The 25,171-nt window shown below is 44.4% G+C and overlaps 1 protein-coding gene across 1 annotated transcript; it reads left to right on the top strand.

The window, feature by feature from the left end:
- The first annotated feature begins 8,504 nt into the window (after positions 1 to 8,504).
- On the top strand, positions 8,505 to 9,452 carry LOC127674362 (melanoma-associated antigen 10-like). Its single transcript, XM_052170149.1, has one exon. It carries the CDS (start codon positions 8,505 to 8,507, stop codon positions 9,450 to 9,452), a length of 948 nt encoding a protein of 315 aa, XP_052026109.1.
- Positions 9,453 to 25,171: the final 15,719 nt, after the last annotated feature.

Consider the following 25,171-nt stretch of genomic DNA (forward strand, 5'->3'; position numbering starts at 1 on the left):
CTTGGTTCTTGAAACTGGATCCAGGATCCATAGTCCCAGAGAATTTAGCCGGATTTGCATTCTTTGGGGATCCTGAGACAAACAGGTACCTAATTAGTGGAAAGAGCCTGTGCCTTGGTGTCTTTATTGGAGGACTTGGGAGCATGAAGACCATTTTGTGAGGTTTATTGTGTTTAAAGCATCCCTCACTGCATACTTTAGGTAATGAGCCTGTCAACAGCCATATGTATCTGGTCACATGGGGAACATGATAATATTTACTGAATTGCCTTGAGTTTAACCAAATCTCTGCACTATTTATGATATAGAGAACCTTGCCTGCCTTTTCTATTGGGTGACTGTGAACTCACTGCCATTGTGTGAGACTCCTGGAAGGGAGGATTCCTTGCCTCGCCAGTTGAGGTTAGAATTTCGGTCTGAGTCCAAAACTTTTCACACACATGGGTCCCCTTAGGATATCATTTTTGTAAAAGAGACATCCACTTTGGTTAGCATAGGTCCAAGGAGATCTCACCTGTAGTGTTGAGTCCTTTACTACATGATACTTGAGAACTAAGGATAGCCACAATTTTAAGTAGTATTGTGGCAGAAAAAAGTTGAATACCCTAGCATCTACTGGGGTGCGTATGCCCTGCTCCTAGCTGAGCAGCTATACATAATTATATCCACTGGGAGAGATGTGTTTTCCTTAAGTGTTCAGCCTCCAGTCAGTTCATCATACTTTACTGGATGGCCTCCTGGCCACATGTACACAGTGCTTACCAATTCGACTCTATGGATTCAAACATATGAGAGTGGAAGTATTGTAAATACAGTGGTGGGTGGGATTTGGAGGATTAGGGAGAGTGTCGGACATAAAACCATTCCTAGAAGTTTGGTAAGGTAGAACAGGTCAAGGCACTGAGGCTCGGTGGGTACAGTCACCTGAGGATTAGCTGACTCCCAACTTCATGGCAGATTCCTGACATGGAACAGGTGCCACGCTTCTCACACACAAAAGATGTGACCTATGGTCACATATTGCTTAAAACAGAGTTCTCCATGCTAATGAGGTACCTAGATGCCTAGAAGGCTTTGCCAATTAGCTTCTCATCACAGACATTCCTCACTGCAATGGTACTCAATCTCAGGCATACCCTGAGATGTGGGGCATGGGTTTATGTATCCATTTTCCACCTGGACACTAAACACGTTGGAACCACTGACTATTTCTTTTCAACAAGTTCTGCTGTGGAAACCATCAAGGACTTGACCTTCAGAGCTTCAGCCTAATGTCCCTTAGAATCCCCTCTCTGTACTTCTGCTCATAATTACCAGTAAGCCAACTTCTTTCAAGCTAAGGTCTCTATCATCCCTGCTGGGAGGAACCAGAGCACCCCTTTGCCCCCATCCCAGGGCTAGACGCAGTCCCTAGACTGTGAGACCGTGACTCCTTCAGCTAAGGCTTTGCCTATCTTGTTGGTGTTTTTCAAAGAACCAGCTCCTGGTTAGGTTCATTCTTTATCTATTTCGCTTTGATTCTACTTGATGGGTTTTTAGCCCAGAGTTTGACTATTTCCTGTATTCTAAACCTCTTGGGTATATTTGTTTCTTTTATTATCCGGGAGCTTTAGGGTGTGTTGTAAGAATTAAGAATTTGGGGCTCTGAAACCTTTAAGATTAGATGATTCCCCAATTAATATTGCTTTGTCTCTTGTGACATCCTAGCTCCCAGTCGTCAACCTTTGGGAATAAGCCATTCTTTCTGAATTCTAGAGTGTTTCCAAAGTTGCCATATTCAAGCATTCTAGGAGGGCAAGCAATGGAATAGCTGCCTGGGTGAAACTGGAATACAAGTGTCTACAGTTGAAGTGCAGCTTGTATGAGATGGCTTCACATAGTATAGATTTTATAATTCGACCTGCACCAAACCAGTGCAGGGATTGTGGGAATGAGCCCCAATTCTTCCCTCTCTGAGGACTCTGTTGTTCCACACCATTTCAGAAGATCCCCGAAATGTGCAAGGTGTAAGATTTTTGGTCTGTATGTAACCTGGGAATTTGGTTGTTAGTGGTGGATTCAGGGTACAAGTGTCCAGACAGGTGAGCTAGATTTGTTTTTTGGGGTAGATACCTGAGTCATAAGGAAGCTACTTAAAAGAAACATGCTGGGCCCCAGTGTCCATATCTGAGGACTTGGTAGCAACATGCTGGTCCCCAGTGTCCATATCTGAGGACTTGGTAGCCTGTGCACCACTTTTGAGGTTCCTTGATTTTTTAACGGATGCCTTGTTGTTGGCTTGTGGAATGAGACCCTCTCTATTCATCTATATCTGTTGGTGTGTTGTGTTGTCAGAAACATTTTGTCAGGTAAGTTATGTTTAATGAAACCTCTGTGCTTCCTCCAGATATATCTGGGCACATTCATATCCAGGGAATTGTGGACTCAGCTCCATTTTGTGGACACCTAGAAGGGAGATCACCTCACCTTGCCAGTTGAGGTAAGAATTTCACATCTACTTGAAACCTTTCAGCATAGATGTTTCCTCAAATAATACAGCCTCATGACTATGGCCTGCCTAGCTCCTAGTGGGGTAAGCTCATGGGGTCTCCTCAATTCTGGAGAGTATCTAATGTTGTCAATTTGAAACATTCCATGTGGAATAGCTATGGAATAACTGGTTGTTTCTAAGAGTTTTTAAGTGCATACTGTGGAATCTCTGGTTGTGTCAAAGAGTACCACACCCTACAGTTTTAATGAACTAACCTGCATCAAACAGGGGCAGTGCTGTGAGATAAGTTCCATCCTGACTCTCTCAGAGGACTCTGTCCTTAGGCTCCATTTGAGAGGTTCACAGAAAGGTAGGAAAATGTGATATTTTTACTCTGGATGTAAGTGGACAAAAGGATTGTTGAAGCTGGTTCCAGGATCCACAAGAGCAGACGATTATGCTAGGTTAATTTCCTTTTGGGGTCTTGAAGCATACTTTAGCAAGCCTAGTTAGTGGAAAGAGCCTGGGCCTCAGTTTCCCTGTAGGAGAACTTGTGAGCCTGGGGGCTATTTTGTGAGGTTTCCTGAGTTCAAGACCTGCTTCCATTCTGACTTGCTGGTTGAGACTCTGTAGCCATCATTATTTGCTGACATTTTGGCCTCAGAAATGATTGGTGAGGCTCGTTTACTATAATGAATACTCTGTGCTGTGTTGAGTTATATATCTCCACACCATCATTTCCTACTTGGGGACATTGTGGACTCAGTGGCATTTTGTGAGTTTTCTGAAATGGAGGTGGTCTTTGTGGCCAGCTGAGGTAGGAATGCTGGCAAATTCAGAATATGCTCCAGATACTTTGCAGTACCCGTGACCCCAATACACCTTTCTTCCTTTGGTGTTCTTGTCTGGAAAGAGACACTCCCCAACTATGTGGACCATGAACAGGAGCGTATTTTAAAAAGTTCCCAGAAACCGGTTTACATCTTCTCAAGGGAGGAAGCCCTAGAAAATGGACTAGGTAAGACCCAGTCAGAGAATGGGTCCAGAGACAGAGTCCCAAAGTATTATGACTGTTCCTCACAGCAGGATTCAGTCTGTGCTCACTGTCAACAACACAGAGGAACAATTTTTACAATTTCCAGTAGTCCTGGTGGTCTCTTCACATTCAAGCTGTGTAACATGTGGGAGGACTGCAAAGGCCCCTGTCTAGCCACAGCATTCTTTCTCAAGCAGTGGGTTACAACCATCTGGGGTTATATAGCGGATACCCTGCTTATCAATATTTACATTATGATTCATAAGTTACTGCATAAAATTTATGGAGGAGAAACCAAAATGATTTTAGGGTTGGAGGTGACCATAACAGGAGGAACTGCATTAAAGTGTGTCAATATGTGGTCTGTGATTATACCTTGGGTATTCCAAGCTCTGGGCTAACATCCACTTATCAGGGAATACATACCATGTGTGTTTCTTTTTCATTGGGTTACCTCAGTCAGGATGATATTTTCTAGTTCTATCCATGTACCTAAGAATTTCATGAATTCATTGATTTTTTTCTTTTCTTCTTTTTTTTTATTAGATATTTTCTTTATTTACATTTCAAATGTTATCTCCTTTCCTGGTTCCCCCTTAAAACACCCTAGCCCATCCCTTCTTTCCCCTGCTCACCTACCCATCCACTCCTAATTCCATGTCCTGGTATCCCCCTATACTAGGGCATCAACCCTACTCACGGCCAAAGTCCCTCCTCCCTTTGATATGTAACATGGCCGGGCTTTTCTACATAGGCAGCTGGAGCCATGGGTCCCTCCATGTATACACTTTGGTTGGTGGTTTAGACCCTAGGAGCTCTGTGCAGTACTGCTTGGTTCATATTGTTGTTCCTCCTTTGGGGCTGCAAAACTCTTCAGCTCCTTAGGTCCTTTCTCTAGATCCTACATTGGAATCCCTGTGCTCAGTCCAATGGTTGCCTGAGAGCACCCACCTCTGTATTTGTAAGATACTGGCAAAGCCTCTCAGGAGACAGCTATATCAGGCCCCTATCAGCAAGTGATTGTAGGCACCCACAATAGTGTCTGGGTTTGGGGAGTTTATGTGGGATGCATCCTTATGTGGGCCATTCTCTGGATGGTGTTTCCTTCAGTATCGGCTCCACACTTTGTCTGTATATCTGTTCCCATGGGTATTTTGTTCCCCCTTTAAGTAGGACCAATGTATACGTATTTTGGTCTTCCTTCTTCTTGAGCCTCATTTGGTCTGTAAATTTTATTTTGGGTAGTTCAAGCTTTTGTGCTAATATTCTCTTCTCAGTGAGTGCATACCATGTGTGTTATTTTGTGATTGGGTTACCTCTCTCAAGGTGACATTTTCTAGTTCCTTTCATTTGCCTAAGGTATTCATGCAGTCTTTGGTTTTAATAGCTGAGTAGTATTCCTTCTTAGATAGGGTACAAATGCTCCTGGGGTAAATACAGAGACAAAGTGTGGAGCAGAGTCCAAAGGAAAAACCATCCAGAAACTGCCCCACCTGGAGATCCATTCCATATAGAGTTAGCAAACCCAGACACTATTGTGGATGTTAACAAGTGTTTGCTGACAAGAGCCTGATAGAGCTGTTTCCAGAGAGGCCCTGCCAGTTGCTCACAAATACTGAGGTATGTCCTCAGTAAACCATTGAAATGAGCACAGGTTCTTCCAACTGAGGATACAGAGAAAGGACCCAAGGAGCTGAAGGGTGTGATAACCCCTATAGGAGGATCAGAAATAAAAACAAAGCAGTACCTGAGATCTCCCATGGACTAAACTGATAATCAAAAAGTACACATGGGGGGACCCATGGCTCCAGCCACATGGGTAGCAGAGGGTATCCTGGTCAGACATCAATGAGAGGAGAGGCCCTTGGACTATGAAGGTTCGATACCTCAGGGTAGGGAGAAGTCAGGACAGGGAATCAGGAGTGGGTTGTTTAGTGAGCAGGGGAAGGGGGGTTGGAATAGGGGGTTTTCAGAGGGGCAATTACTAAAGGGGATCACATATTATAGGTAACTAAAATATCTAATAATGTAAAATGTAAAAAAATATGTCTCAACATTGGGAAGGTAAAGAGTCCATATCTAAGTGTAGCCAAATGGTATTTAAGTAGGTCCACTTTGATGAATTTGTCTCTTCCCCTCTCTGCTCTGAGAATCAGTGCTTCAGAGCCCTTTAAGAAGGTTCTCAAAGAGAAGGCAATCTGTCAGAAAACAGGGTAGCTGTGATTTTGTGGCATTCCTAGACATTAGGATGCGCCTTGTTTTTTTTGTTTTTGTTTTTGTTTTTTTTTTTTTTTTTGATGGAACAAGTCTTTCCCCATACTGCCACATCTACAGCAGATACTCAGGGGGGAGTCAGAACCAATTTTTCAGGGATCATAGGGGTGACACACGCTTTCAGAGTCTAGCTGAGGATAAAGTGCAATGCTACTATTACAATCGAGTGTCCCCAGATAAAGCAGATTCAGACATGATATAAACTGGATACCAAACAGTGGGCTCTTGTAGGAGTCAGCTCCTTGCCTAGTCACACTCCTAGCATTAGGATACTGTTGCCATTGGATGCCACTTTCAGAGAGTTTCCATGGAGGGGATTCTTGATACCTTTGTGACTGAAACACAAGCTGCTGGTGGACTTCAGATGCCCTATACCCTATAGACAGCCTGCATTTAATCAACTTTGACCCACTGACTAACCTGAAACAAACAGGGACCCTTATTTGTGGTCCTGTACTCCTGCCCGACCATACCATCTACATCCAATGACTTGCAGGACATAGAACAATTTTGTTCTGGAAATCGAAGGCTGCCTTAATTTCAGAGTTAGGAGAGTTGAGGAAGGACTACAGAGTATCCTTTCTGGATAGGAGTTCCACAGATAATACAGGTTCACTGCTGTGGTGTGCCCTGTCACTACATAGGCAATTCTCTTGAACAACTATAGGAAAGTGGCAGTTCATATTTATTGATACGTCCGGAGAAGATATAGCTCTCTAGAATCTAGCTCTCCAGCATCTAGTCTTTGTGAGAAGCAAATGTGAATTGTAGATGAATTCAGCTTCATGTTTATAGATATATGGTCAGAATATTTTTCTGAGGTCCATACATAATGAGTTCCTGGTGTACAACAGCAGTCAAGGTAAATATAGAGTCCAATGAGGACAGCAGACCACATGTAGTCTATGTGAAATTCACCATTCACATTGTTTTCACACCTGCTCTCACAAGTTTGTGAGCCCCAACCCACTGTTATAATGGTAGGCTTCCTTATCACTTCTCTCCTCTGGAAGGAAGGTGAGCCTCTCTACTGAAGGATATTATCAGAGCAGCAGAAGAAGCCATATAAAGGTTACCAGAGAAGGTGTTCAGCATTCATAAGCAATCTAGGTGAGTTTGAGTTATGATGTTGACAACTAAAGGTGAGGAAATGTACAAACCCCTCCACAAGAAGGGATGCCACAATACCTGCTCACCTACATTAATATTTTCTGAAGACCCTCAGTATGAGGGTAATGTAACTGCCTCTCCTTTATGTTTCATGATTGGTGAGATCCTGTGTCCTCTGTACATAAGGGAAAGTCTCGGGATGAAGTCAAATGACTGAACCTCAGGTATGCTTGGGAAGTCCCAATATCAGCTGAGATGTGAGCGGATCATGTGAACTATCCAGAAAATCATACCCAGACTGAAAGTGATGTGGTATATTCTCAGATGTCTGAAGGCATACAACTTAACAAGAGTAGGTACCCATAGCTATAAACAAGCATCACAGGATCACCAAATCCACATAGTATCGTAGAATGTATGAGAGAAGGAAAATCCCATTATGGCCTCACAAACACTTGTAAGACTCCTGACCCACAAAGTGCTGGGTGAGAGTGTCTTGCTAACTACTTTATCTTGTTTTCAGGTCAGTGGCCTCAGGGAGCTGAAAGCCTGGTAAAGAGGAGTTTGACTAGAGTCATCAGAGGGAAGATCACAGGAGTGTCAGGGCTGAAGGTGAGGTCTGAAGATGGTCTGCATCTAAACAACATGAAAATTAACCCCTGCCTGACCTCCTATAGGCTGTGAGGAAACTCAGGCTCCATAAAGATTTCTCTCCCCTCATTTCCTCTTTCCCCTTTTGACAGAAAGAGGCTCTTGGCTTAAAGAATCTAGGCTTAGATCAGCAGTTGAAGCAGTACAGTCCTTGCCATTGATGAAAGAGAGTGTTGGGAAGGTCTGACACCTCAGGCCACATTAAAACCATCAAATTTTAACTGCTCTTGTAATTTAGACTGAACAGCTGTAGCCAGACATGAAGCGCTATTAATAACTTTTATTTATTTCCAGAGAGTTGAACACTTAAGACTTTGCTACAGGCCAGCATAAGGCCAGTGTCCACCCCTGACAGAGAAACCTGAGGGTCCAAAATGATCATCAAAAACCGCATTTATCTTCACTGTTAACCACCTCAGACTCCACAGTTCATCTCACCCTTATTTTCAAGAGGGAGCTAAGTTACCATTTAGCAGTTCACACTTATGGGAATGTGTATGCATGTCTTATAATTACTGCAAAGTAGAAGACATGAAAATCTTCCTCTGAGATCGTGTCATTAGTTACTGTACATAGGCAAAACTATGTATCCTCAGAACATGTGGAGATACCCATATTGCAGTTACATATCAATGGTAGCAACAACCAAGAATATAGACACTTCACATTCCCTGGCCTCTCAAAGTCTAAGAATGTCCCTGTTTCATCTGCTTAGTGACTTGGCTGCACTCCATACAGCTGGGTCTCTGCCTGTTTCAGGCTTTCAGGATTCTAGGATTGCTTGGCGTCTTGTGACCCTAGAGCACTACTCAGGAGATCTCAAATGACATGATATTTTGAAGACTGTGTGATGTGGACTGCAATGAGAATCCACTCACTCTCTTCCTTTCTCCATCAGGCCTGTGAATCCTCCCTGCTTTGACTGGTAGACTCTCCTGCCTATCATTACCAAGGAAAATTACAATGGCTGATTCCTATAACTCCCAGTACTACAACCTCCAAGAGAGTGCTCAGGCCCAGCAGGAGTTTGACAATGCCCAGGCTAACATGGAAACAGCAGAGGAAGAGGAATACACCACCACCTCTAATATGGTGTGTGGTAGTGGAATCCCAGTTCCTCCCCAGAGTCCTCAGGGAGCCTCGTCTCCCTGTGAGGCACTGGCCTACATTCCTGAAGGCTCATCTGAGGAAGCTTCAGTCAAGCAATTAGAGGAGCTGGAAGACCCACTGTATTTGTTGCACAATGCCCAGAATGTAAAGGTGTATGACTTGGTGTACTTTCTGCTTACCAAATATCAAATGAAGGCATTCACTACCAAGGCAGAAATGCTGGAAAATATTGGTAGAGAGTATGATGAGTACTATCCTCTGATCTTTAGTGAGGCCTCTGAGTGTATGAAGCTGGTCTTTGGCCTTGATATAGTAGAAGTGGATCCATCTGTCCATTCCTATATCCTTGTCACTGCCCTGGGCATCACTTATGATGGGATGCTGACTGATGTCCAGGGTTTGCCCAAGACAGGCATCCTCATAGTTGTACTGGGTATCATTTTCATGCGGGGAAACTTTGTCAGTGAGGAGATTATCTGGGAAATGTTGAATAACTTAAGGTTGTATGGTGATACGGATCCTTGCCTTCATAAAGACCTCAGGAAGCTGATCTCTGAGGAATTTGTTCAGGAAGGTTACCTGGAATACAGGCTGGTGCCCAATAGTGATCCTCCTAGCCATGGGTTCCTGTGGGGCCCAAGGGCCTTTGCAGAAACCACCAAAATGAAAGTCTTAGAGTTTTTTGCCAGTATTAATAAGACTCACCCCAGAGCCTACCCTCTAAAGTATGCAGAGGCTTTAAGGGATGAGATAGACAGGGCTGAGGCCTGGATCTTCCAGCAGTTGTTTCAATATCAGTGACCTGCACACATTCTAGTGCACTGGCAATTCTCCTCTAACATCAGATGAGACAGATCACTGCTCCAATTATTGTCCCTCATGTGAGAGTTGGTGGGAAAAGAACATTAAGCATTCAATTTGTATTCTGGTTGAGTGACTTTAGGGTTCCTGGTATTCCAAAATGTTAATACTCTTAGTACAAGATCCATTAGCTGTAAGTTTCCCTCTTTTGTATTGTATGCGTGGCATTTTTTCATGTTTGAAGAATTTCATTATGCAGAAACCAAATAGCAATGACTTTTGTATTAATTTGTAAAATGTCACAAGATACTAGTGACATTGAATTTGGAATTACCCGGGCAATGTGAAAAATCTGGGCATTAACATGAAAAATAAATAAAATAAAGTTTTGATTTTCTTGAACATTTTTGTCTATGGTTAATTTACCAGATTAAAGTTAAAAAGAATAAATGGAATTTTCATCACAAAATTCCTCTCTGGGTACCTGTTCTTTTTAAAGATAACACTTGGAGATTTATAGGATTCAAATATTTCCTCATCTCCTGAAGAGTTGTTTACAGTTGAGTCAAGAGCTATCACTTTTCTCTTGATAGGATTTGGGTAGGATCCACAGATCTGTCCATACATTGCAACTTGTTTATGACCATTAACACTTGAGTAGAAGGTCTGCAGAGGGATGTGCTGAGGCAAGCACCCCAATGTTAATGCAGCAAACCAAGGCATTATGGGAATCCAGCCACATAGCAGCTCACAAGGTTTCTAAATCCTGTCCCACCCTATTTGATCTCATTTTGACCAGTGTCCATCCATTCATATTTAGGAATACTATCTATTCAAGTATAAGCAGGCATTAGCAGTTATATGAATAATATCAAGCAGAAATTTACAGGCCCAGATAGTTTAGGAAAATGACAGGTCTGGAGTGGGTGTGGCAAGGATGCATGAACATACCTGGGAATTGCAGGTCTATTGGGAGTACTTGAAGTCAGGAGTAGGAGTGGGGGGAAATGGAGGGAGAGAGTACAGGGGAGACAGCTGGAATTGGGTAACATTTGCATAAGGGAGGGAGGGTAGCCTAGTGCTCTGAAAATCTTCTGAAGTCTATGAATATCATGTGGTGGTTTCAAAAATCTTGACTCATGGGAAATGACACTAAGTTACTAAGTTTGGCCCTTTTTCAGTAGACATAGCCTTATAGTATCAAGTTTTCCACACTGGCAGTTGGCTTTTTTGACCCCGCTCCTAGTTGCTTGAAGATTACAGCCTTCTGTTTCCCTGAATATTTTGAAACTGAAAACTTGAAGAGTTCTGTTTATCTGTTCAACCTGCATGGACATAAAACTATTTGACAAGAGGATTCTGCATACTGCTCTGGATAGAACAGGAAAATGATAGTAGAGTACAAAGTTCCTTTTTGTCTCTCATGTTTTATAGTGAGAATATCTCTTTATCACACACTCAATGAAAGATTTGCTTCAATTTCCTCACTCAGTAGGGGATATTGATCAATGTAAGGTAAAATAATTCAAGTTGACTTGAAACTCTTGCCTGATTTTGGATGTCTGTAAGCAGGCAGGAATGCAGGCAGGCAGGCAGGACTGCAGGCGGGAGGGCAGGACTGCAGTCAGGAAGGCATGCAGGCGAGCAGGAATGCAGGAGGACAAGCAGGAATGCAGGAAGATAGGCAGGAAAGCAGGCAGGCAAGATGTCAGGCATGAATGCAGGCAAGAATGCAGTCAGGTAGTCATGCAGTAAAGCTGGCAGGCAGGAATGCAAGGAGTAATGCAGGCAAAAAGGCAGGTTGGTATGCAGGCAGGCAGGAAATCTGGAAATCAGGCAGGAATGCAGGAAGGAAGTCAGGCAGTCTTACAGGAATGCAGACAGGCAAGCAGGCAAGCAGGTGGGCAGAAATGCAGGCATAAATGCAGGCAGGCAGGAATGCAGGCAGACAGACAGGAAGGAATGCAGGCAGGAATGCATGCATGCAGGCATGTTAGTATCTGAGAATCCAGTTAATGTCACATACAAGTTTATACATGTTTCTATGTGAGTCATTGCTCTATACAGAAGTCCTCTTGAGGTTTCTATTCCCTAGAAGATGTGGACAGTAGTATAAAACAAGACATTTGAGCCAATGAACTGCAGCGAGGACAGAGGAACTATTACCTTTGATGTAGACATATTTCTGAGAGAGAGTGAATCCTTCCCCACAGGGCAGCACTGAATATTTTGAAACTGAAATTGTTAAGAGTTTTCTTTGTCAGTTCAAGCTGCACGGACACAAAACTATTTGACAAGAGGATTCTGCACACTGCTCTGGAAGGAACAGGAAAATGGTAGTAGAGTACAAAGTTCCTTTTTGTCTCTCATGTTTTATAGTGAGAACATCTCTTTACCACACACTCAAAGAAAGATTTGCCTCAAGTTCCTCACTCAGCAGGGGATATTGATCAATGTAAGGTAAAATAATACAAGTTGACTTGAAACTCTTGCCTGAATTTGGATGTCTGTAAGCAGGCAGGAATGCAGGCAGGCAGGCAGGCAGGCAGGCAGGCAGGACTGCAGGCAGGAATGCTGGACTGCAGGAAGACAGGCAGGAAGGACTGCAGGCAGGAAGTCAGAACTGCAGGGAGGCCAGCAAGCAGGAATTCAGGAAATCAGGAAGACAGGATGACATGCAGCAGGCAGGCAGGAATGCAGGTAGACATGAAGGAATGCAGGCAGCAATGCAGGGAGGAGTGAAGGCAGGAATGCAGGCAGGATTGAATGCATGCAGGCAGTAATGCAGTGAGGCATGAATGCAGGCAAGAATGCAGTCAGGTAGCCAGGCAGGAAAGCAGGGAGGCAGGATGCAAGCAGTAATGCAGGCAAAAATGCAGGTTCTTATGCAGGCATGCAGGAAGTCAGGAATGCAGGCAGGAATGCAAGCAGGAAGTCAGGCACTCATACAGGAATGCAGACAGGCAGCTAGGCAGGTGGACAGAAATGCAGGCTGGACTGCAGGCATGAAGGCTGGACTGCAGGCAGGCAGGCAGGACTACAGGCAGGAAGACAGCACTGTAGGCAGGCAGGTAGGCAGGACTGCAGGCAGGAAGGTAGGACTGTAGTCAGGAAGGCAGGCAGGCAATCAAGAATGCAGGAGTACAGGCAGGAAGGCAAGCAGGAATGCAGGCTGGAATGCAGGCAGACAGCCAGGAATGCAGGCAAGCAAGAAGTCAGACAGGAATAGTGTCAAGAATGCAGTCAGGTAGTCAGGCAGGAAAGCAGGCAGGCAGGAATGCAAGCAGTAACGCAGGCAATAAGGCAGGTCGGTATGCAGGCAGGCAGGAAGTCAGGAAAGCAGGCAGGAATGCAGACATACAGGCAGGCAGTCAAACAGGAGTGCAGACAGGCAAGCAGGCAGGTGGGCAGAAATGCAGGCAGGCAAGCAGGAAGGAAGGAATGCATGCAGGAATGCAGGCTGGTAGGCAGGAATGCAGTCATGCAGGAATGCATGCATGCAGGCAGCCAGGACTGCAGGCAAGAGGGCAGGACTGTAGGCAGGAAGCCAAGACTGCAGACAGGAATGCATGCAGGGAAGCAGGAATGCAGGCAGGAATACCGGCAGACAGGCAGAAATGCAGGCAGGCAAGAAGTCAGGCTGGAATACAGGCAAGAATGCAGTCAGGCAGTCAGGCAGGAAAGCAGGGAGGCAGGAATAGAAGCAGTAAAGCAGGCAAAAATGCAGGTGGGTATGCAGGCAGGCAGGAAGTCAAGAAAGCAGGCAGGAATGCAGACATACGGGCAGGCAGTCAAACAGGAATGCAGACAGGCAAGCAGACAGGTGGGCAGAAATGCAGGCAGGAAGGAATGCATGCAGGAATGTAGGCTGGTAGTCAGGGATGCAGTCAGGCAGGAATGCATGCAGGCAGGCAGCCAGGACTGCAGGCAAGAGGGCAGGACTGTAGGCAAGAAGGCGGGACTGAAGACAGGAATACATGCAGCAAAGCAGGAATGCAGGCAGGAATGGCGGCAGGAATGCAGGCAGACAGGCAGGAATGCAGGCAGGCAAGAAGTCAGGCAGGAATACAGGTAATAATGCAGTCAGGTAGTCAGGCAGGAAAGCCTGCAGGCAGGAATGCAGCAGTAAAGCAGGCAAAAAGGAAGGTCGGTATGCAGGCAGGCAGGAAGTCAGGAACGCAGGCAGGAATGCAGACTTGCAGGCAGGCACTCATACAGGAATGCAGACAGGCAGGCAGGCAGGAGGGCAGAAATGCAGACAGAAATCCAGGCAGGCAGGCAGGACTGCAGGCAGGCAGACAGGAAGGAATGCAGGCCTGAATGCAGGCAGGCAGGCAGGCAGGAATGCACAAAGGCAAGCAGGCAGGCAGGAATGCAGTCAGGCATGAATATGCACAGGCAGGCAGGCAGGAATACAGGGAGGAATGCATGTATGCAGAAATGTTATTTTCTGAGAATCCAGTTAATGTCACATACAATTTTATACATGTTTATATGTGAGTCGTTGCTCTATATAGAAGTCCCGGTGCAGCACATTTCACCTCTAGACAGAAATGTCTGTAAATTTCTCCATAGGAAAAGGTGGTGTTGTCAGGTTAGCTGCATTTCTATCAGTATAACCTAGTACATTTGTAGTAGATCTATCAGACCTTCAACTTCCTGAGGGACAAGCCAGAGCTCCTGGGAAAGATGGAGAGGCACAATTGAGCTCAGGCACTCCAGGTACTGTCTCAACTCATAAGTGCTGAAGAGCTAGGGGCCAGTCCCAGGCAGATGCAGCTTTTACCTGTGAGACATTCCCAGAGTTACCTAAGGACAAGGAAGGTGGCATGGAGTCACAGCAGGAGTTAAACAGCAAACAGACCCCTGCAGGCAGCCTTTCCAAGGGCATTCTAGTGCACACAAAATGTGCAACATCCCTGCAAGTGACCCAGACAAAAGTCCACCTCAGGAGACAAGGGTCCCATCTCATAAAGAGGGCACATCTGATCGTGACACAGATTTTCCATCAGCTACTGTTGAGATGGAAGTTGGTGTGCATATGCCCAGCTTCTCCTAATGGTACCTCAGAAATGGACACCTTATGCTTGTGTACAAGTCTTGCTGTTGCGTCCTGAATGCTGCCCCTTCAGTCACATCTCTATGTGTGTCAGTTGTGGAGGAAAGGGAAGATTGATGCAGAAGAGGAACATTTCTGTGAAACCAAGGGAATAATCAATGTGCTTTTCAGAAACAAAACACCTTCCTGAACTCAGAGGACACTACCCACCTCAAAACAAATCAATATTTATTTCTGGAAATGTAGAAATTGTAGTTTAGTTTGTTTTTCTGGATTTAATTTCTGAGCACAGTATTTTCAGATATTGATTATACATTCAATTTTTACCTCAATATTTTATATCCTCTGCAGCCAATACATCTTGGTCTTGGGAATGTGACTATCATGTTAATGATAGTAATAAATACCAACCGCACTGACACACACATAGAAAATCTTGAATATGTGGAATATGTTTCCACTGACGTATCAGAACAATATTTTACATGTCATCCTGGAAGATCTTTGGTGACTAGTCTCAGGTTGTAGTCATCTGTGAGGAGGATGCTGTGGTTGTTTGGTTTTATACACAGGATCAAATTTGCATTTGTCCTGGAAGAAATCTTTGTCAGTTCTCATGAGTTTGTGTGTGTCTGAGGAACTAGAGTCCTTGCTATGATGGTGACCCTTTCAAACAGTACAGGTTCACTCAGAAATTCATCCAGTCTACACATTCACCCAGGTTTCCTTGGCCTAGCAGATTGACCTTGTATTAGTTTGGGTTCTCTAGAGTCACAGAATGTATGGATAGTCTATATATTGTTAGGGAATTTGTCAATGACTTACAGTCTATAGTCCAACTCCCCAGTAATGAACAGCAGCAGCTGTGCGTGGAAGTCCAAGGATCTAGCAGTTTCTCAGTCCCACGAAGCAAGCAGGCAAGGAAGAGTGAGAGAGAATCTTCCTTCTTCCAATGTCCTTATATATCTCCAGCAGAGGGTGTAGCCCAGATTAAAGGCTGTAGGTCTCCAACAGAGGGTGTGGTCCTGACTAAAGGTGTGTGCATCCATGCATTTAATCCCAAATGATCTTGAACTCGGAGATCTCCTTGTCTTACCCACTATGCTTCAAGGTCTCCATGCCAAGATCCAGGTCAGAAACTTATATCTCTGAGCCTCCAAATTAGGATTATAGGTGAGTCTTCCAATTCTAGACTATAGTTTATTCCAGATATACTCAAGTTGACAACCAGGAATAGCCACTACAATCCACTCCTTGTCAACCTGACACAAATAATATCTCATGTCCACATGAAACAATAACAAGATTGTGAATACGCCTAACATGATATAGCTATTCCTCATACAATCGCAAATGCATTTGTAAATTTACAGTGGGGAAATGTCCCTTGGGAACATTCTTTTAGTGTTTCAATACCAATTGATTTTAAAGGGATTGGAAGAAAGACAAATGCATCTTTAACAAAATAAGATAGAAGCATTCATATTACTTATAATCCTCCTTTCTGCAACTGGTTATGTGGCCTTAGCTGGTATTTATAACTACCTTCCTCTGCTATCAATTCTGTATTTCCTTCATCTTCGGCAAGCACCTCAGCAGGTCTTGGCTCTTTTGCTGGAGGATTGACCCATACCTTCATTCCTGATGGGTCTGTGTGCTTTGTCATCCTGCTTGGATTAGGCTGTTGTAGTTTCCCATTGACTTTAATCACAGGACATGGTAGTACTAAGAGACGCCCTAGGGAATCTCCTGCACTCCAGACATAATCCTGCTTACCTCCATTGTGGAGAGGCAATCCAAATTCCCCATGGTAATCTGGATCAATCATCCCTCCTAACACTGTTATTCTTTTCATAGCCTGTTGGTTTAAGGGCATTAGAAGGCCAAAATGGCCAGGGGAAGTCTGAGCTTCCAGTTCAATGGAATGTTTCTTATGGCTCCTGGTAGGAGCACTGCCCCCTCTGGAACCAAAACTTCTAGGCCAGAAGAACCTAAAGTTGTGGGGACAGGAAGCAAAAATTTTCCTAGAGGGTCACTAGGAGTGATAGTGAGTGGAACTATTCCCTTTTCTACCCCTTGATTCCTGGACCCATGGATCCTGGCTATGGGAGAAACTGTACCATATATTGAACACTGATTCCAAGCATATACTGCCTTCTGAAGAACTCTGTCCCAGCCCTCCATGCTGTTGCCACCTAATTGGCACTGTAACTGTGTCTTCAAAAGGCCATTCCATCTTTCTATCAGACCAGCTGCTTCAGGATGATGGGGAACATGGTAAGACCAGTGAATTCCATAATTATGGGCTCACTGTCGCACTTCTCTGGCTGTGAAAGGAGTTCCTTGGTCAGAAGCAATACTGTGTGGAATACCATGACGATAGATAAGGCATTCTGTGAGTCCACGGATGGTGGTTTTGGCAGAAGCATTACGTGCAGGAAAGGCAAATCCATAACCAGAATAAGTATCTACTCCAGTAAGAACAAAACGCTGTCCTTTCCACGGGGGAAGTGCTCGATATAGTCAACCTGCCACCAGGTTGCTGGCTGGTCACCTTGAGGAATGGTGCCATATCTGGGGCTCAGTGTTGGTTTCTGCTGTTGGCAGATCTGGCATCAGCAGCAGCTGTAGCCAGGTCAGCCTTGGTGAGTGGAAGTCCGTGTTGCTGAGCCCTAGCATAACCTCCGTCTCGGCCACCATGGCCACTTTGTTCATGTGCCCACTGGGCAATAACTGGGATGGCTGGGGAAAGAGGCTGACTGTCCACAAAACGGGTCATCTTATCCACTTGATTATTGAACTCCTCCTCAGCTGAAGTCACCTTTTAATGAGCATTTACATGGGACACAAATATCTTCACATCCTTTGCCCATTTGGAGAGATCCATCCACATACTTCTTCCCCAGATGTCTTTCTCACCAATTTTCCAATTGTGATCTTTCCATATCCCTGACCATCCAGCCAATCCATTGGCTACAGCCCATGAGTCAGTGAACTGTCGTACATCTGGCCATTTCTTCTTCCAAACAAACTGCAATACCATGTGTACTGCCCGAAGTTCTGCCCACTGTGAAGATTTTCCTTCACCTGTATCTTTCAGGTTTGTCCCAGAAAGGGGTTATATAATGCTGCAGCTGTCCACTTCTGGGTGGTGCCTACATAACGTACAGAGCCATCAGTAAACCAGGTCCTAGTCTTCTCTTCTTCAGTGAACTGGTCATAGGGAACACCCCATCAGGCTATAGGCGCATGCTTGGCAGCAGATGGCATTGTAACAGGAGTAGAAACCATAGGCATCTGAGCAACTACTTCATGTTACTTGCTTGTGCCTTCAGGACCTGCTCTGGCCCGATCACGTATATACTACTTCCATTTGATAATAGACTGCTGTTGGGCACGCCCTACTTTATGACTTGGAGGGTTGGATAACACCCAGCTCATGATGGGCAGTTCAGGTCTCATAGTAACTTGGTGTCCTATTGTCAAACGTTCAGTTTCCACTAAAGCCCAATAGCAGGCCAAGAGCTGTTTTTGAAAGGAAGAGTAGTTGTCTGCATATGACGATAGAGCTTTGCTCCAAAATCCCAAAGGTCTCTTCTGTGATTCACCTACAGGGGCCTGCCAGAGGCTCCCAACAGCATCTCTATCTGCCACTGACACCTCAAGTATCATTGGGTCTGCTGGATCATATGGTCCAAATGGTAGTGCAGCCTGCACATCAGCCTGGACCTGTTGAAGAGCCTTCTCCTGTTCTGGGCCCCACACAAAGGTAGCAGCTTTCTGAGTCACTCGGTAAATAGGCCTGAGTAACACACCTAAGTGAGGAATGTGCTGTCTCCAGAATCCAAATAGACCCACTAAATGTTGTGCTTCTTTCTTGGTGGTGGGAGGGGCCAGGTGCAATAACTTATCTTTCACCTTAGAAGGAATATCTCTGCATGCCCCACACCACTGTACTCCTAAGAATTTCACTGAAGTAGATGGTCCTTGAATCTTGGTTGGATTTATTTCCCATCCTCTGATATGCATATGTGTTACCAATGAATCCAAAGTGGTTGCTACTTCCTGCTGACTTGGTCCAATCAGCATAATATCATCAATATAGTGCACCAATGTGATATTTTGTGGAAGAGACAAACGATCAAGGTCCCTTCTAACTAAGTTATGACACATGGCAGGAGAATTAATATATCCTTGAGGCAAAACTGTAAAGGTATACTGCTGGCCTTGCCAACTGAAAGCAAATTGCTTCTGGTGGTCCTTATGTACAGCTACTGAGAAGAAGGCATTTGCCAGGTCAATAGCTGCATACCAGGGTCCAGGAGATGTGTTAATTTGTTCAAGTAACGAAACTACATCTGGTATAGCAGCTGCAATTGGAGTTACTACCTGATTTAATTTTTGATAGTCAACTGTCATCCTCCATGATCCATCTGTCTTCTGCACTGGCCAGATGGGAGAGTTAAAGGGAGATGTGGTGGGAACTACCACCCCTGCATCTTTCAAATCCTTGATTGTGGCAGTAATTTCTGCAGTTCCTCCAGGAATACGATATTGCTTTTGATTCACTATTTTCTTTGGCAGAGGCAACTCTAAAGGCTTCCATTTTGCCTTTCCAACCATAATAGCCCTCACTCCTCAGGTCAGAGAACCTGAGAATTCTGCCAATTTCTGAGTATATCAATCCCAATTATACATTCTGGAACTGGGGAAATGACCACAGGATGTGTTCAGGGAATCACTGGACCTACTGTGAGTCGCACATCAGTCAAAACTCCTTTAATCACCTGTCCTCCATAAGCCAGTATTCTAACTAGAGAGCCACAATGGTTTTTTTGGATCTCCTGGAATCAGTGTCAATTCAGAACAAGTATCCAATAGCCCCTTTGTGTGTTCCCATGAGTGTGTGTGTCTGAGAAACTAGCGTCCTTGTTATGATGGTGACCCCGTCAAACAGTATACATTCACTCAGAATTTCATCCAGTCTATACATTCACTCAGGTGACCTTGGCTTACCAGATTGACCTCATAATAAATAAATTCTCAATGAGAACATCAGCTAAATGCTAGAAAAATGCATGCCTGAGTGTGTGTGTGTGTGTTTAGATTAGGTTGATTCCTATTAGGGTTTCAGGGGAAACATAAAGGTGTAAGAAATGTCACTCTAGATGGAGCTGTATTATTTGGGGGACTATCTGAAGGGAAAGGTTTCAGAGCCTTAACTAATCAACTTCTGGATACCAAATAGCGACACCCTCGTGGGAGTGAGCCCCCTTCCCCTCTTTATGCAGAACTCTGTGCTTGGCACCCAGTCTGAGGTGACCAGGCATGCAGAGCTTTGTGACATTTTTATTGAGACTGAAAGTTGAGGAGTGCATTGTTTTCGCTGTATCGGGGACCCACAGGCTAGAGGGTTGATCTGGATCTCTACCCCTCTGGGGTCTGGAAGCAAACGGGATCCAGGGCCTGCAAAGAGCCTGGTCCCCGGTCTCCATATCTGAGGATTTGGGAGGCTGAAGGCCAATCGGGGAGGTCCTCTGAGTTTCCATGATGCCTCAGCGCTGACTTGGGGGATGAGACCATCCGCTGCCATGTGTATATTTGGTAACAGGGGAGTCCGGAACGTTTTGTGCGGTTCCTGAGTTTGAAGGAACTTGTGCTGACATGTGAGACAGAGCACCTCGGCAGTCCGTCATATCCGGTGGCTGTTGGACTCAGCGCCATTTTGAGAGAGTTCTGGAAGGGAGGTCGCCCCGCTGTGCCAGCTGAGGTAAGAATTTCAGGCTCCCCGGAATCCTGTTAGAACTGCTGGTCCCCCAAATCATGCATGTGCATCCCTTTGGCCTCGCTAGCTCCCAGTCGGCTAACCTGGTGGGAATGATCTCCTGCCTTCTCAACTGTGGAAAGTATCTGCTGTGGCTGTTTTCAAAGAGTCCCTGAGGAAAGGCGAGGGAAAAGCTGTCTGAGTTAGAGACACAGCTAGGTAGCAGTGGACTGTGGAAGTCCTGGTTGGTCAGAATGACACCCGTGATATGGTGTTGATGATGTGCCCTGCTCCAAACAGGGTGCTCTCAGGGGAATGAGCCCCTACCCCTGTGAATGCAGAGACTTTGTCCTACGGCTCCAGTTCCCAGGTGAGCAGAAAGGCACGGTCACGTGACCTTGTTATTCTGATTGAAAGTTGAGCAGTGCATTGTTGAAGCCGCATGCAGGATCCGCAGGTCCAGAGAATTAAGCTAGATCTGAACCCTTGACGGGCCCTGAAGCAAACGGGAGCCCACTTACTCCAAAGAGCCTGGTCCCCGTTTCCATATCCGAGGACTCGGGAGCCTGAGCACTGTTTGTTGAGGTTCTTTGAATTGAACAGATACCTTAGCACTGCCTTGCTGGAATGAGACCATCCACAGTGATCTATATCTGGAGATGTGGGGCTTTCGGGAATGATTTGTGAGGTGCCCCTAATTTAAAGGAAGCTCTCTGCTGACTTGTGTTACAGAGAGCCTCTGCAGGCTTCCTGTTTTGGAGACTTTGTGGACTTGGTGCCATTTTGAGAGAGGAGGGGAGGTCGCCACCAGGTGTGCCAGTAGAAGAAAGAACTTCGGACTCTGAAACCTTTCCCTTCAGATGGTCCCCAAATAATAATTCAGTTCCATCCCTTGTCTCAGCCTAGCTCCCAGCTAACACTGTGGGAATGATCTTTCTTGTCTATTCTGGAGAGTTTCTAGGGTCTCCCTTTTCCAACATTCTGTGAACTGTAGAGACAGGGGCACCCTTGTGGGAATGAGCCTATACCCCACTTTATCTGGAAAGCTGTCCTTGGGCTCCATTTCTGAGCTTCACAGTCATGCATTACAATGTGACATTTTTACTGTGAAGTGAACTTGGTTCTTGAATTTATCTAGGAAATAGTCCCAGAGAATTAAGCTAGATAGCCACAATTTTAAGTAGTTTTGTGATTGAATAAAGTTGTATACCCCAGAATCTACGGGGGTACATATGTCCTGCTACTAGCTGAGTAGCCAGGCATAATTATATCAATGTGAGATGTGTTTTCCTTAAGTGTTCAGCCTGTAGTCAGTTAATCTTACTTCACTGGATGGCCTCACAGCTACATGTACACAGTCCTTACAATTTGACTCTATGGATAAAAACATATGAGAGTGGAAGTATTGGAAAATACAGTGGTGGGTGTGGGACATAAAACCATGCCAAGAAGTTTGGTAAGGTAGAGTCCTGAGACTTGGTGGGCACACACCTGAGGATTAGCTGACTCCCAGCTTCCTGGCAGACTCTTGACATGGAACAGGTGCCATGCTTCTCACACAAAAGAGATGTGACCTGTGGTCACATTGGCTTAAAACAGAATTCTCCATGCTAATGAGGTACCAAGATGCCTAGAAGGCTTTGCCAATTAGCTTCCCATCACAGACATTCCTCCCTGCAATGGTACTCAATCTCAGGCATACCCTGAGATGTGGGGCATGGGTTTATGCATCCATTTTCCATCTCGACAGTAAGCAGGTTGGAACCACAGACTATTTCCTTTTAACAAGTTCTGCTGTGGAAACCATCAGGGCCTTGGCCTTCAGAGCTTCAGCCTAATGTCCCTTAGAATCCCCTCTCTGTGCTTCTGGTCATAATCACCAGCAAGCCAACTTCTTTCCAGACAAGGCCTATTATGCCTTCTGGGAGGACCCAGAGCACACCTTTTCCCCAATCCCAGGGCTAGAAGCAGTCCTCAGACTATGAGACCCTGACTCCCTCATCTAAGGGTTTGCCTATCTTGTTGGTGTTTTTCAAAGTACCAGCTCCTGGTTTGGTTCATTCTTTATTTCTCTTTGTTTCTCGTTGATGGATTTTAGCCCAGAGTTTGACTATTTCCTGTATTCTACTCCTCTTAGGTATATTTGCTTCTTTTATTATCCAGAGATTTAGGATGTGTTATAAGATTTAAGAATTTGGGGCTCTGAAACCTTTCAGATTAGATGATCCCCCAAAAAAATTGCTTCGTCTCTTGTGACAGCCTAGCTCCCAGTCAGCTAACCTTCTGGGAATAAGCCATTCTTCCTGAATTCTAGAGTGTTTCCAGAGTTGCTATTCTCAAGCATTCTAGGAGGACAAGCAATGGAATAGCTGCCTGGGTGAAACTGGAATACAAGTGTATACAGTTGAATTGCAGCTTGTATGAGATGGCTTCACATAGTATAGATTTTATAATTCGACCTGCACCAAGCCAGTGCAGGGATTGTGGAATGATCTTCCAATTCTTCCTTCTCTGAGGACTCTGTTGTTCTATACCATATCAGAAGTTCCCTGAAATGTGCAAGGTGTGAGATTTTTGGTCTGTATGTATTTAGCCTGGGAATTTGGTTGGTTGTGGTGGATTCAGGGTCCAAGTTTACAGACAGCTGAGCTATATTTGTTTTTTGGGGTCAATCCCTGAGTCATAAGGAGGCTATTTAAAAGAAACATGCTGGTCCCCAGTGTCCATATCTGAGGACTTGGTAGCAACATGCTGGTCCCCAGTGTCCATATCTGAGGACTTGGTAGCCTGTGCACCACTTTTGAGGTTCCTTGATTTTTTAATGGATGCCTCATTGTTGGCTTGTGGAATGAGACCCTCTCTATTCATCTATATCTGTTGGTGTGTTGTGTTGTCAGAAACATTTTGTCAGGTAAGTTATGTTTAATGAAACCTCTGTGCTTCCTCCAGATATATCTGGGCACATTCATATCCAGGGAATTTTTGGACTAAGCTCCATTTTGTGGACACCTAGAAGGGAGATCACCTCACCTTGCCAGTTGAGGTAAGAATTTCACATCTACTTGAAACCTTTCAGCATAGATGTTTCCTCAAATAATACAGCCTCATGCCTATGGCCTGCCTAGCTCCTAGTGGGGTAAGCTCATAGGGTCTCCTCAATTCTGGAGAGTATCTTATGTTGTCATTTTGAAACATTCCATGTGGAATGAAATTACTGGTTGTTTCTAAGAGTTTTTAAGGGTGTACTATGGAATCTCTGGTTGTGTCAAAGAATACCACACCCTACAGTTTTAATGAGGTAACCCGCAGCAAACAGGGGCAGTGCTGTGGGATAAGTTCCATCCTGTCTCTCTCAGAGGACTCTGTCCTTAGGCTCCATTTGAGAGGGTTCACAGAAATGTAGGACAATGTGATAGTTTTACTCTGGATGCAAAGGGAGAAAAGGATTGTTGAAGCTGGTTCCAGGACACAACAACAGACAATTATGCCAGGTTAATTTCCTTTTGGGGTCTTGAAGTATACATTAGCAAGGTATAGGATGGTATGTTCTATAAATATCAGTTAGATCCATTTGGACCATATCTTCAGTTAGTTTTACTGTATCTCAGTTTAGTTTCTGATTCCATGATTTGTCCATATTTGAGAGTGGGGTGTTGAAGTCTCTCATTATTATTGTGTGGGATGCAATGTGTATTTTGAGCTTTATTGTAGTTTCTTTTATGAATGTTTGTGCCCTTGCATTGGAGCATATATGTTCAGAAGTGAGAGTTCACCTTGGTAGACTTTTCCTTTGACAAGCATGAAGTTTCCCTCCTTATCTTTTTTGACACTGTTTGGTTGAAAGTCAATTTTATCCATTATAAGAATGGCCACTCTAAGCTTGTTTCTTGCAACTGTTTGCTTGGAAAATTGTTTCCAACCTTTGACTCTGAAATAGTGACTGTCTTTGTCACTGAGGTGGCTTTCTTGTATGCATCAATATATTGGGTCCTATTTACACATCCAGTCTATTAGTCTATGTCTTTTTATAGAGAAATTGAGACCCTTGATATTAAGAAATATTAAGGAAAAGTGATTGTTGCTTACTGTTATCTTTTTAGTTCAAGGTGAAATTCTGGTTGTATCGAAATCTTCTATTGGGATTGTTGAAAGATTACATCATTGTTTTTTCTACATTGTGTTTTCCTGCCTTCTGTTGGTATTTTCCATCCATTATCCTTTGTAGAGCTGGATTTCCAGAAAGATATTGTGTAAATTTGCTTTTATCATGGAATGTCTGGTTTTCTCTGTCTATGGTAATTGACAGTTTTACTGGGTATAGTTGTCTGGTCTGACATATATTTTCTCTTACAGTCTGTATAACATATGCCCCAGATATTCTGTCTTTTGTAATCTCTGGTGAGATGTCTGGTGTAATTCTGATAGATTTGCCTGTATAGGTTACTTGACCTTTTTCTCTTACTGCTTGTAATATTCTTTCTTTGTTTAGTGCATTTGGTCTTTTGAATATTATGTGATTGGAGGAATTTCTGTGCTGGTCCAGTCTGTTTAGAGTTCATCAACTACTATTGTGGGACTGCTGTAAAGGAAGGATATGCTCTTTGGACTATATTGAGTGATGTTTAGTGTTGTGGATTCCAGAAGATGCCTGTTGGGCAGTTGGAGTGTGGGTGAACACTATGCCACCAAGCTGGACCTGGCTGATATGTAAGGTCTGGGAAGAGGACCATCATCTAATTCTTCATCTGTGCCATGGGTATATTCAAGAATAGGTTTGCTGGAATTATGTGGCCTAATCTGGACAGGAGGTCCAGCCTTGCAAGAGATCTACCAACTTCAACAAAAAGAGTCCTCCTCAAATCATTGAAGCAGAGAATTTAGCTAGATTTGCATGCT

Source organism: Apodemus sylvaticus, chromosome X (assembly GCF_947179515.1).
Source record: "Apodemus sylvaticus chromosome X, mApoSyl1.1, whole genome shotgun sequence".
Taxonomy (NCBI): domain Eukaryota; kingdom Metazoa; phylum Chordata; class Mammalia; order Rodentia; family Muridae; genus Apodemus; species Apodemus sylvaticus.

Excerpts from the sequence above, each read along its gene's own strand:
- LOC127674362 (XM_052170149.1), top strand. The coding sequence starts at position 8,505 with ATGGCTGATTCCTATAACTCCCAGTACTACAACCTCCAAGAGAGTGCT.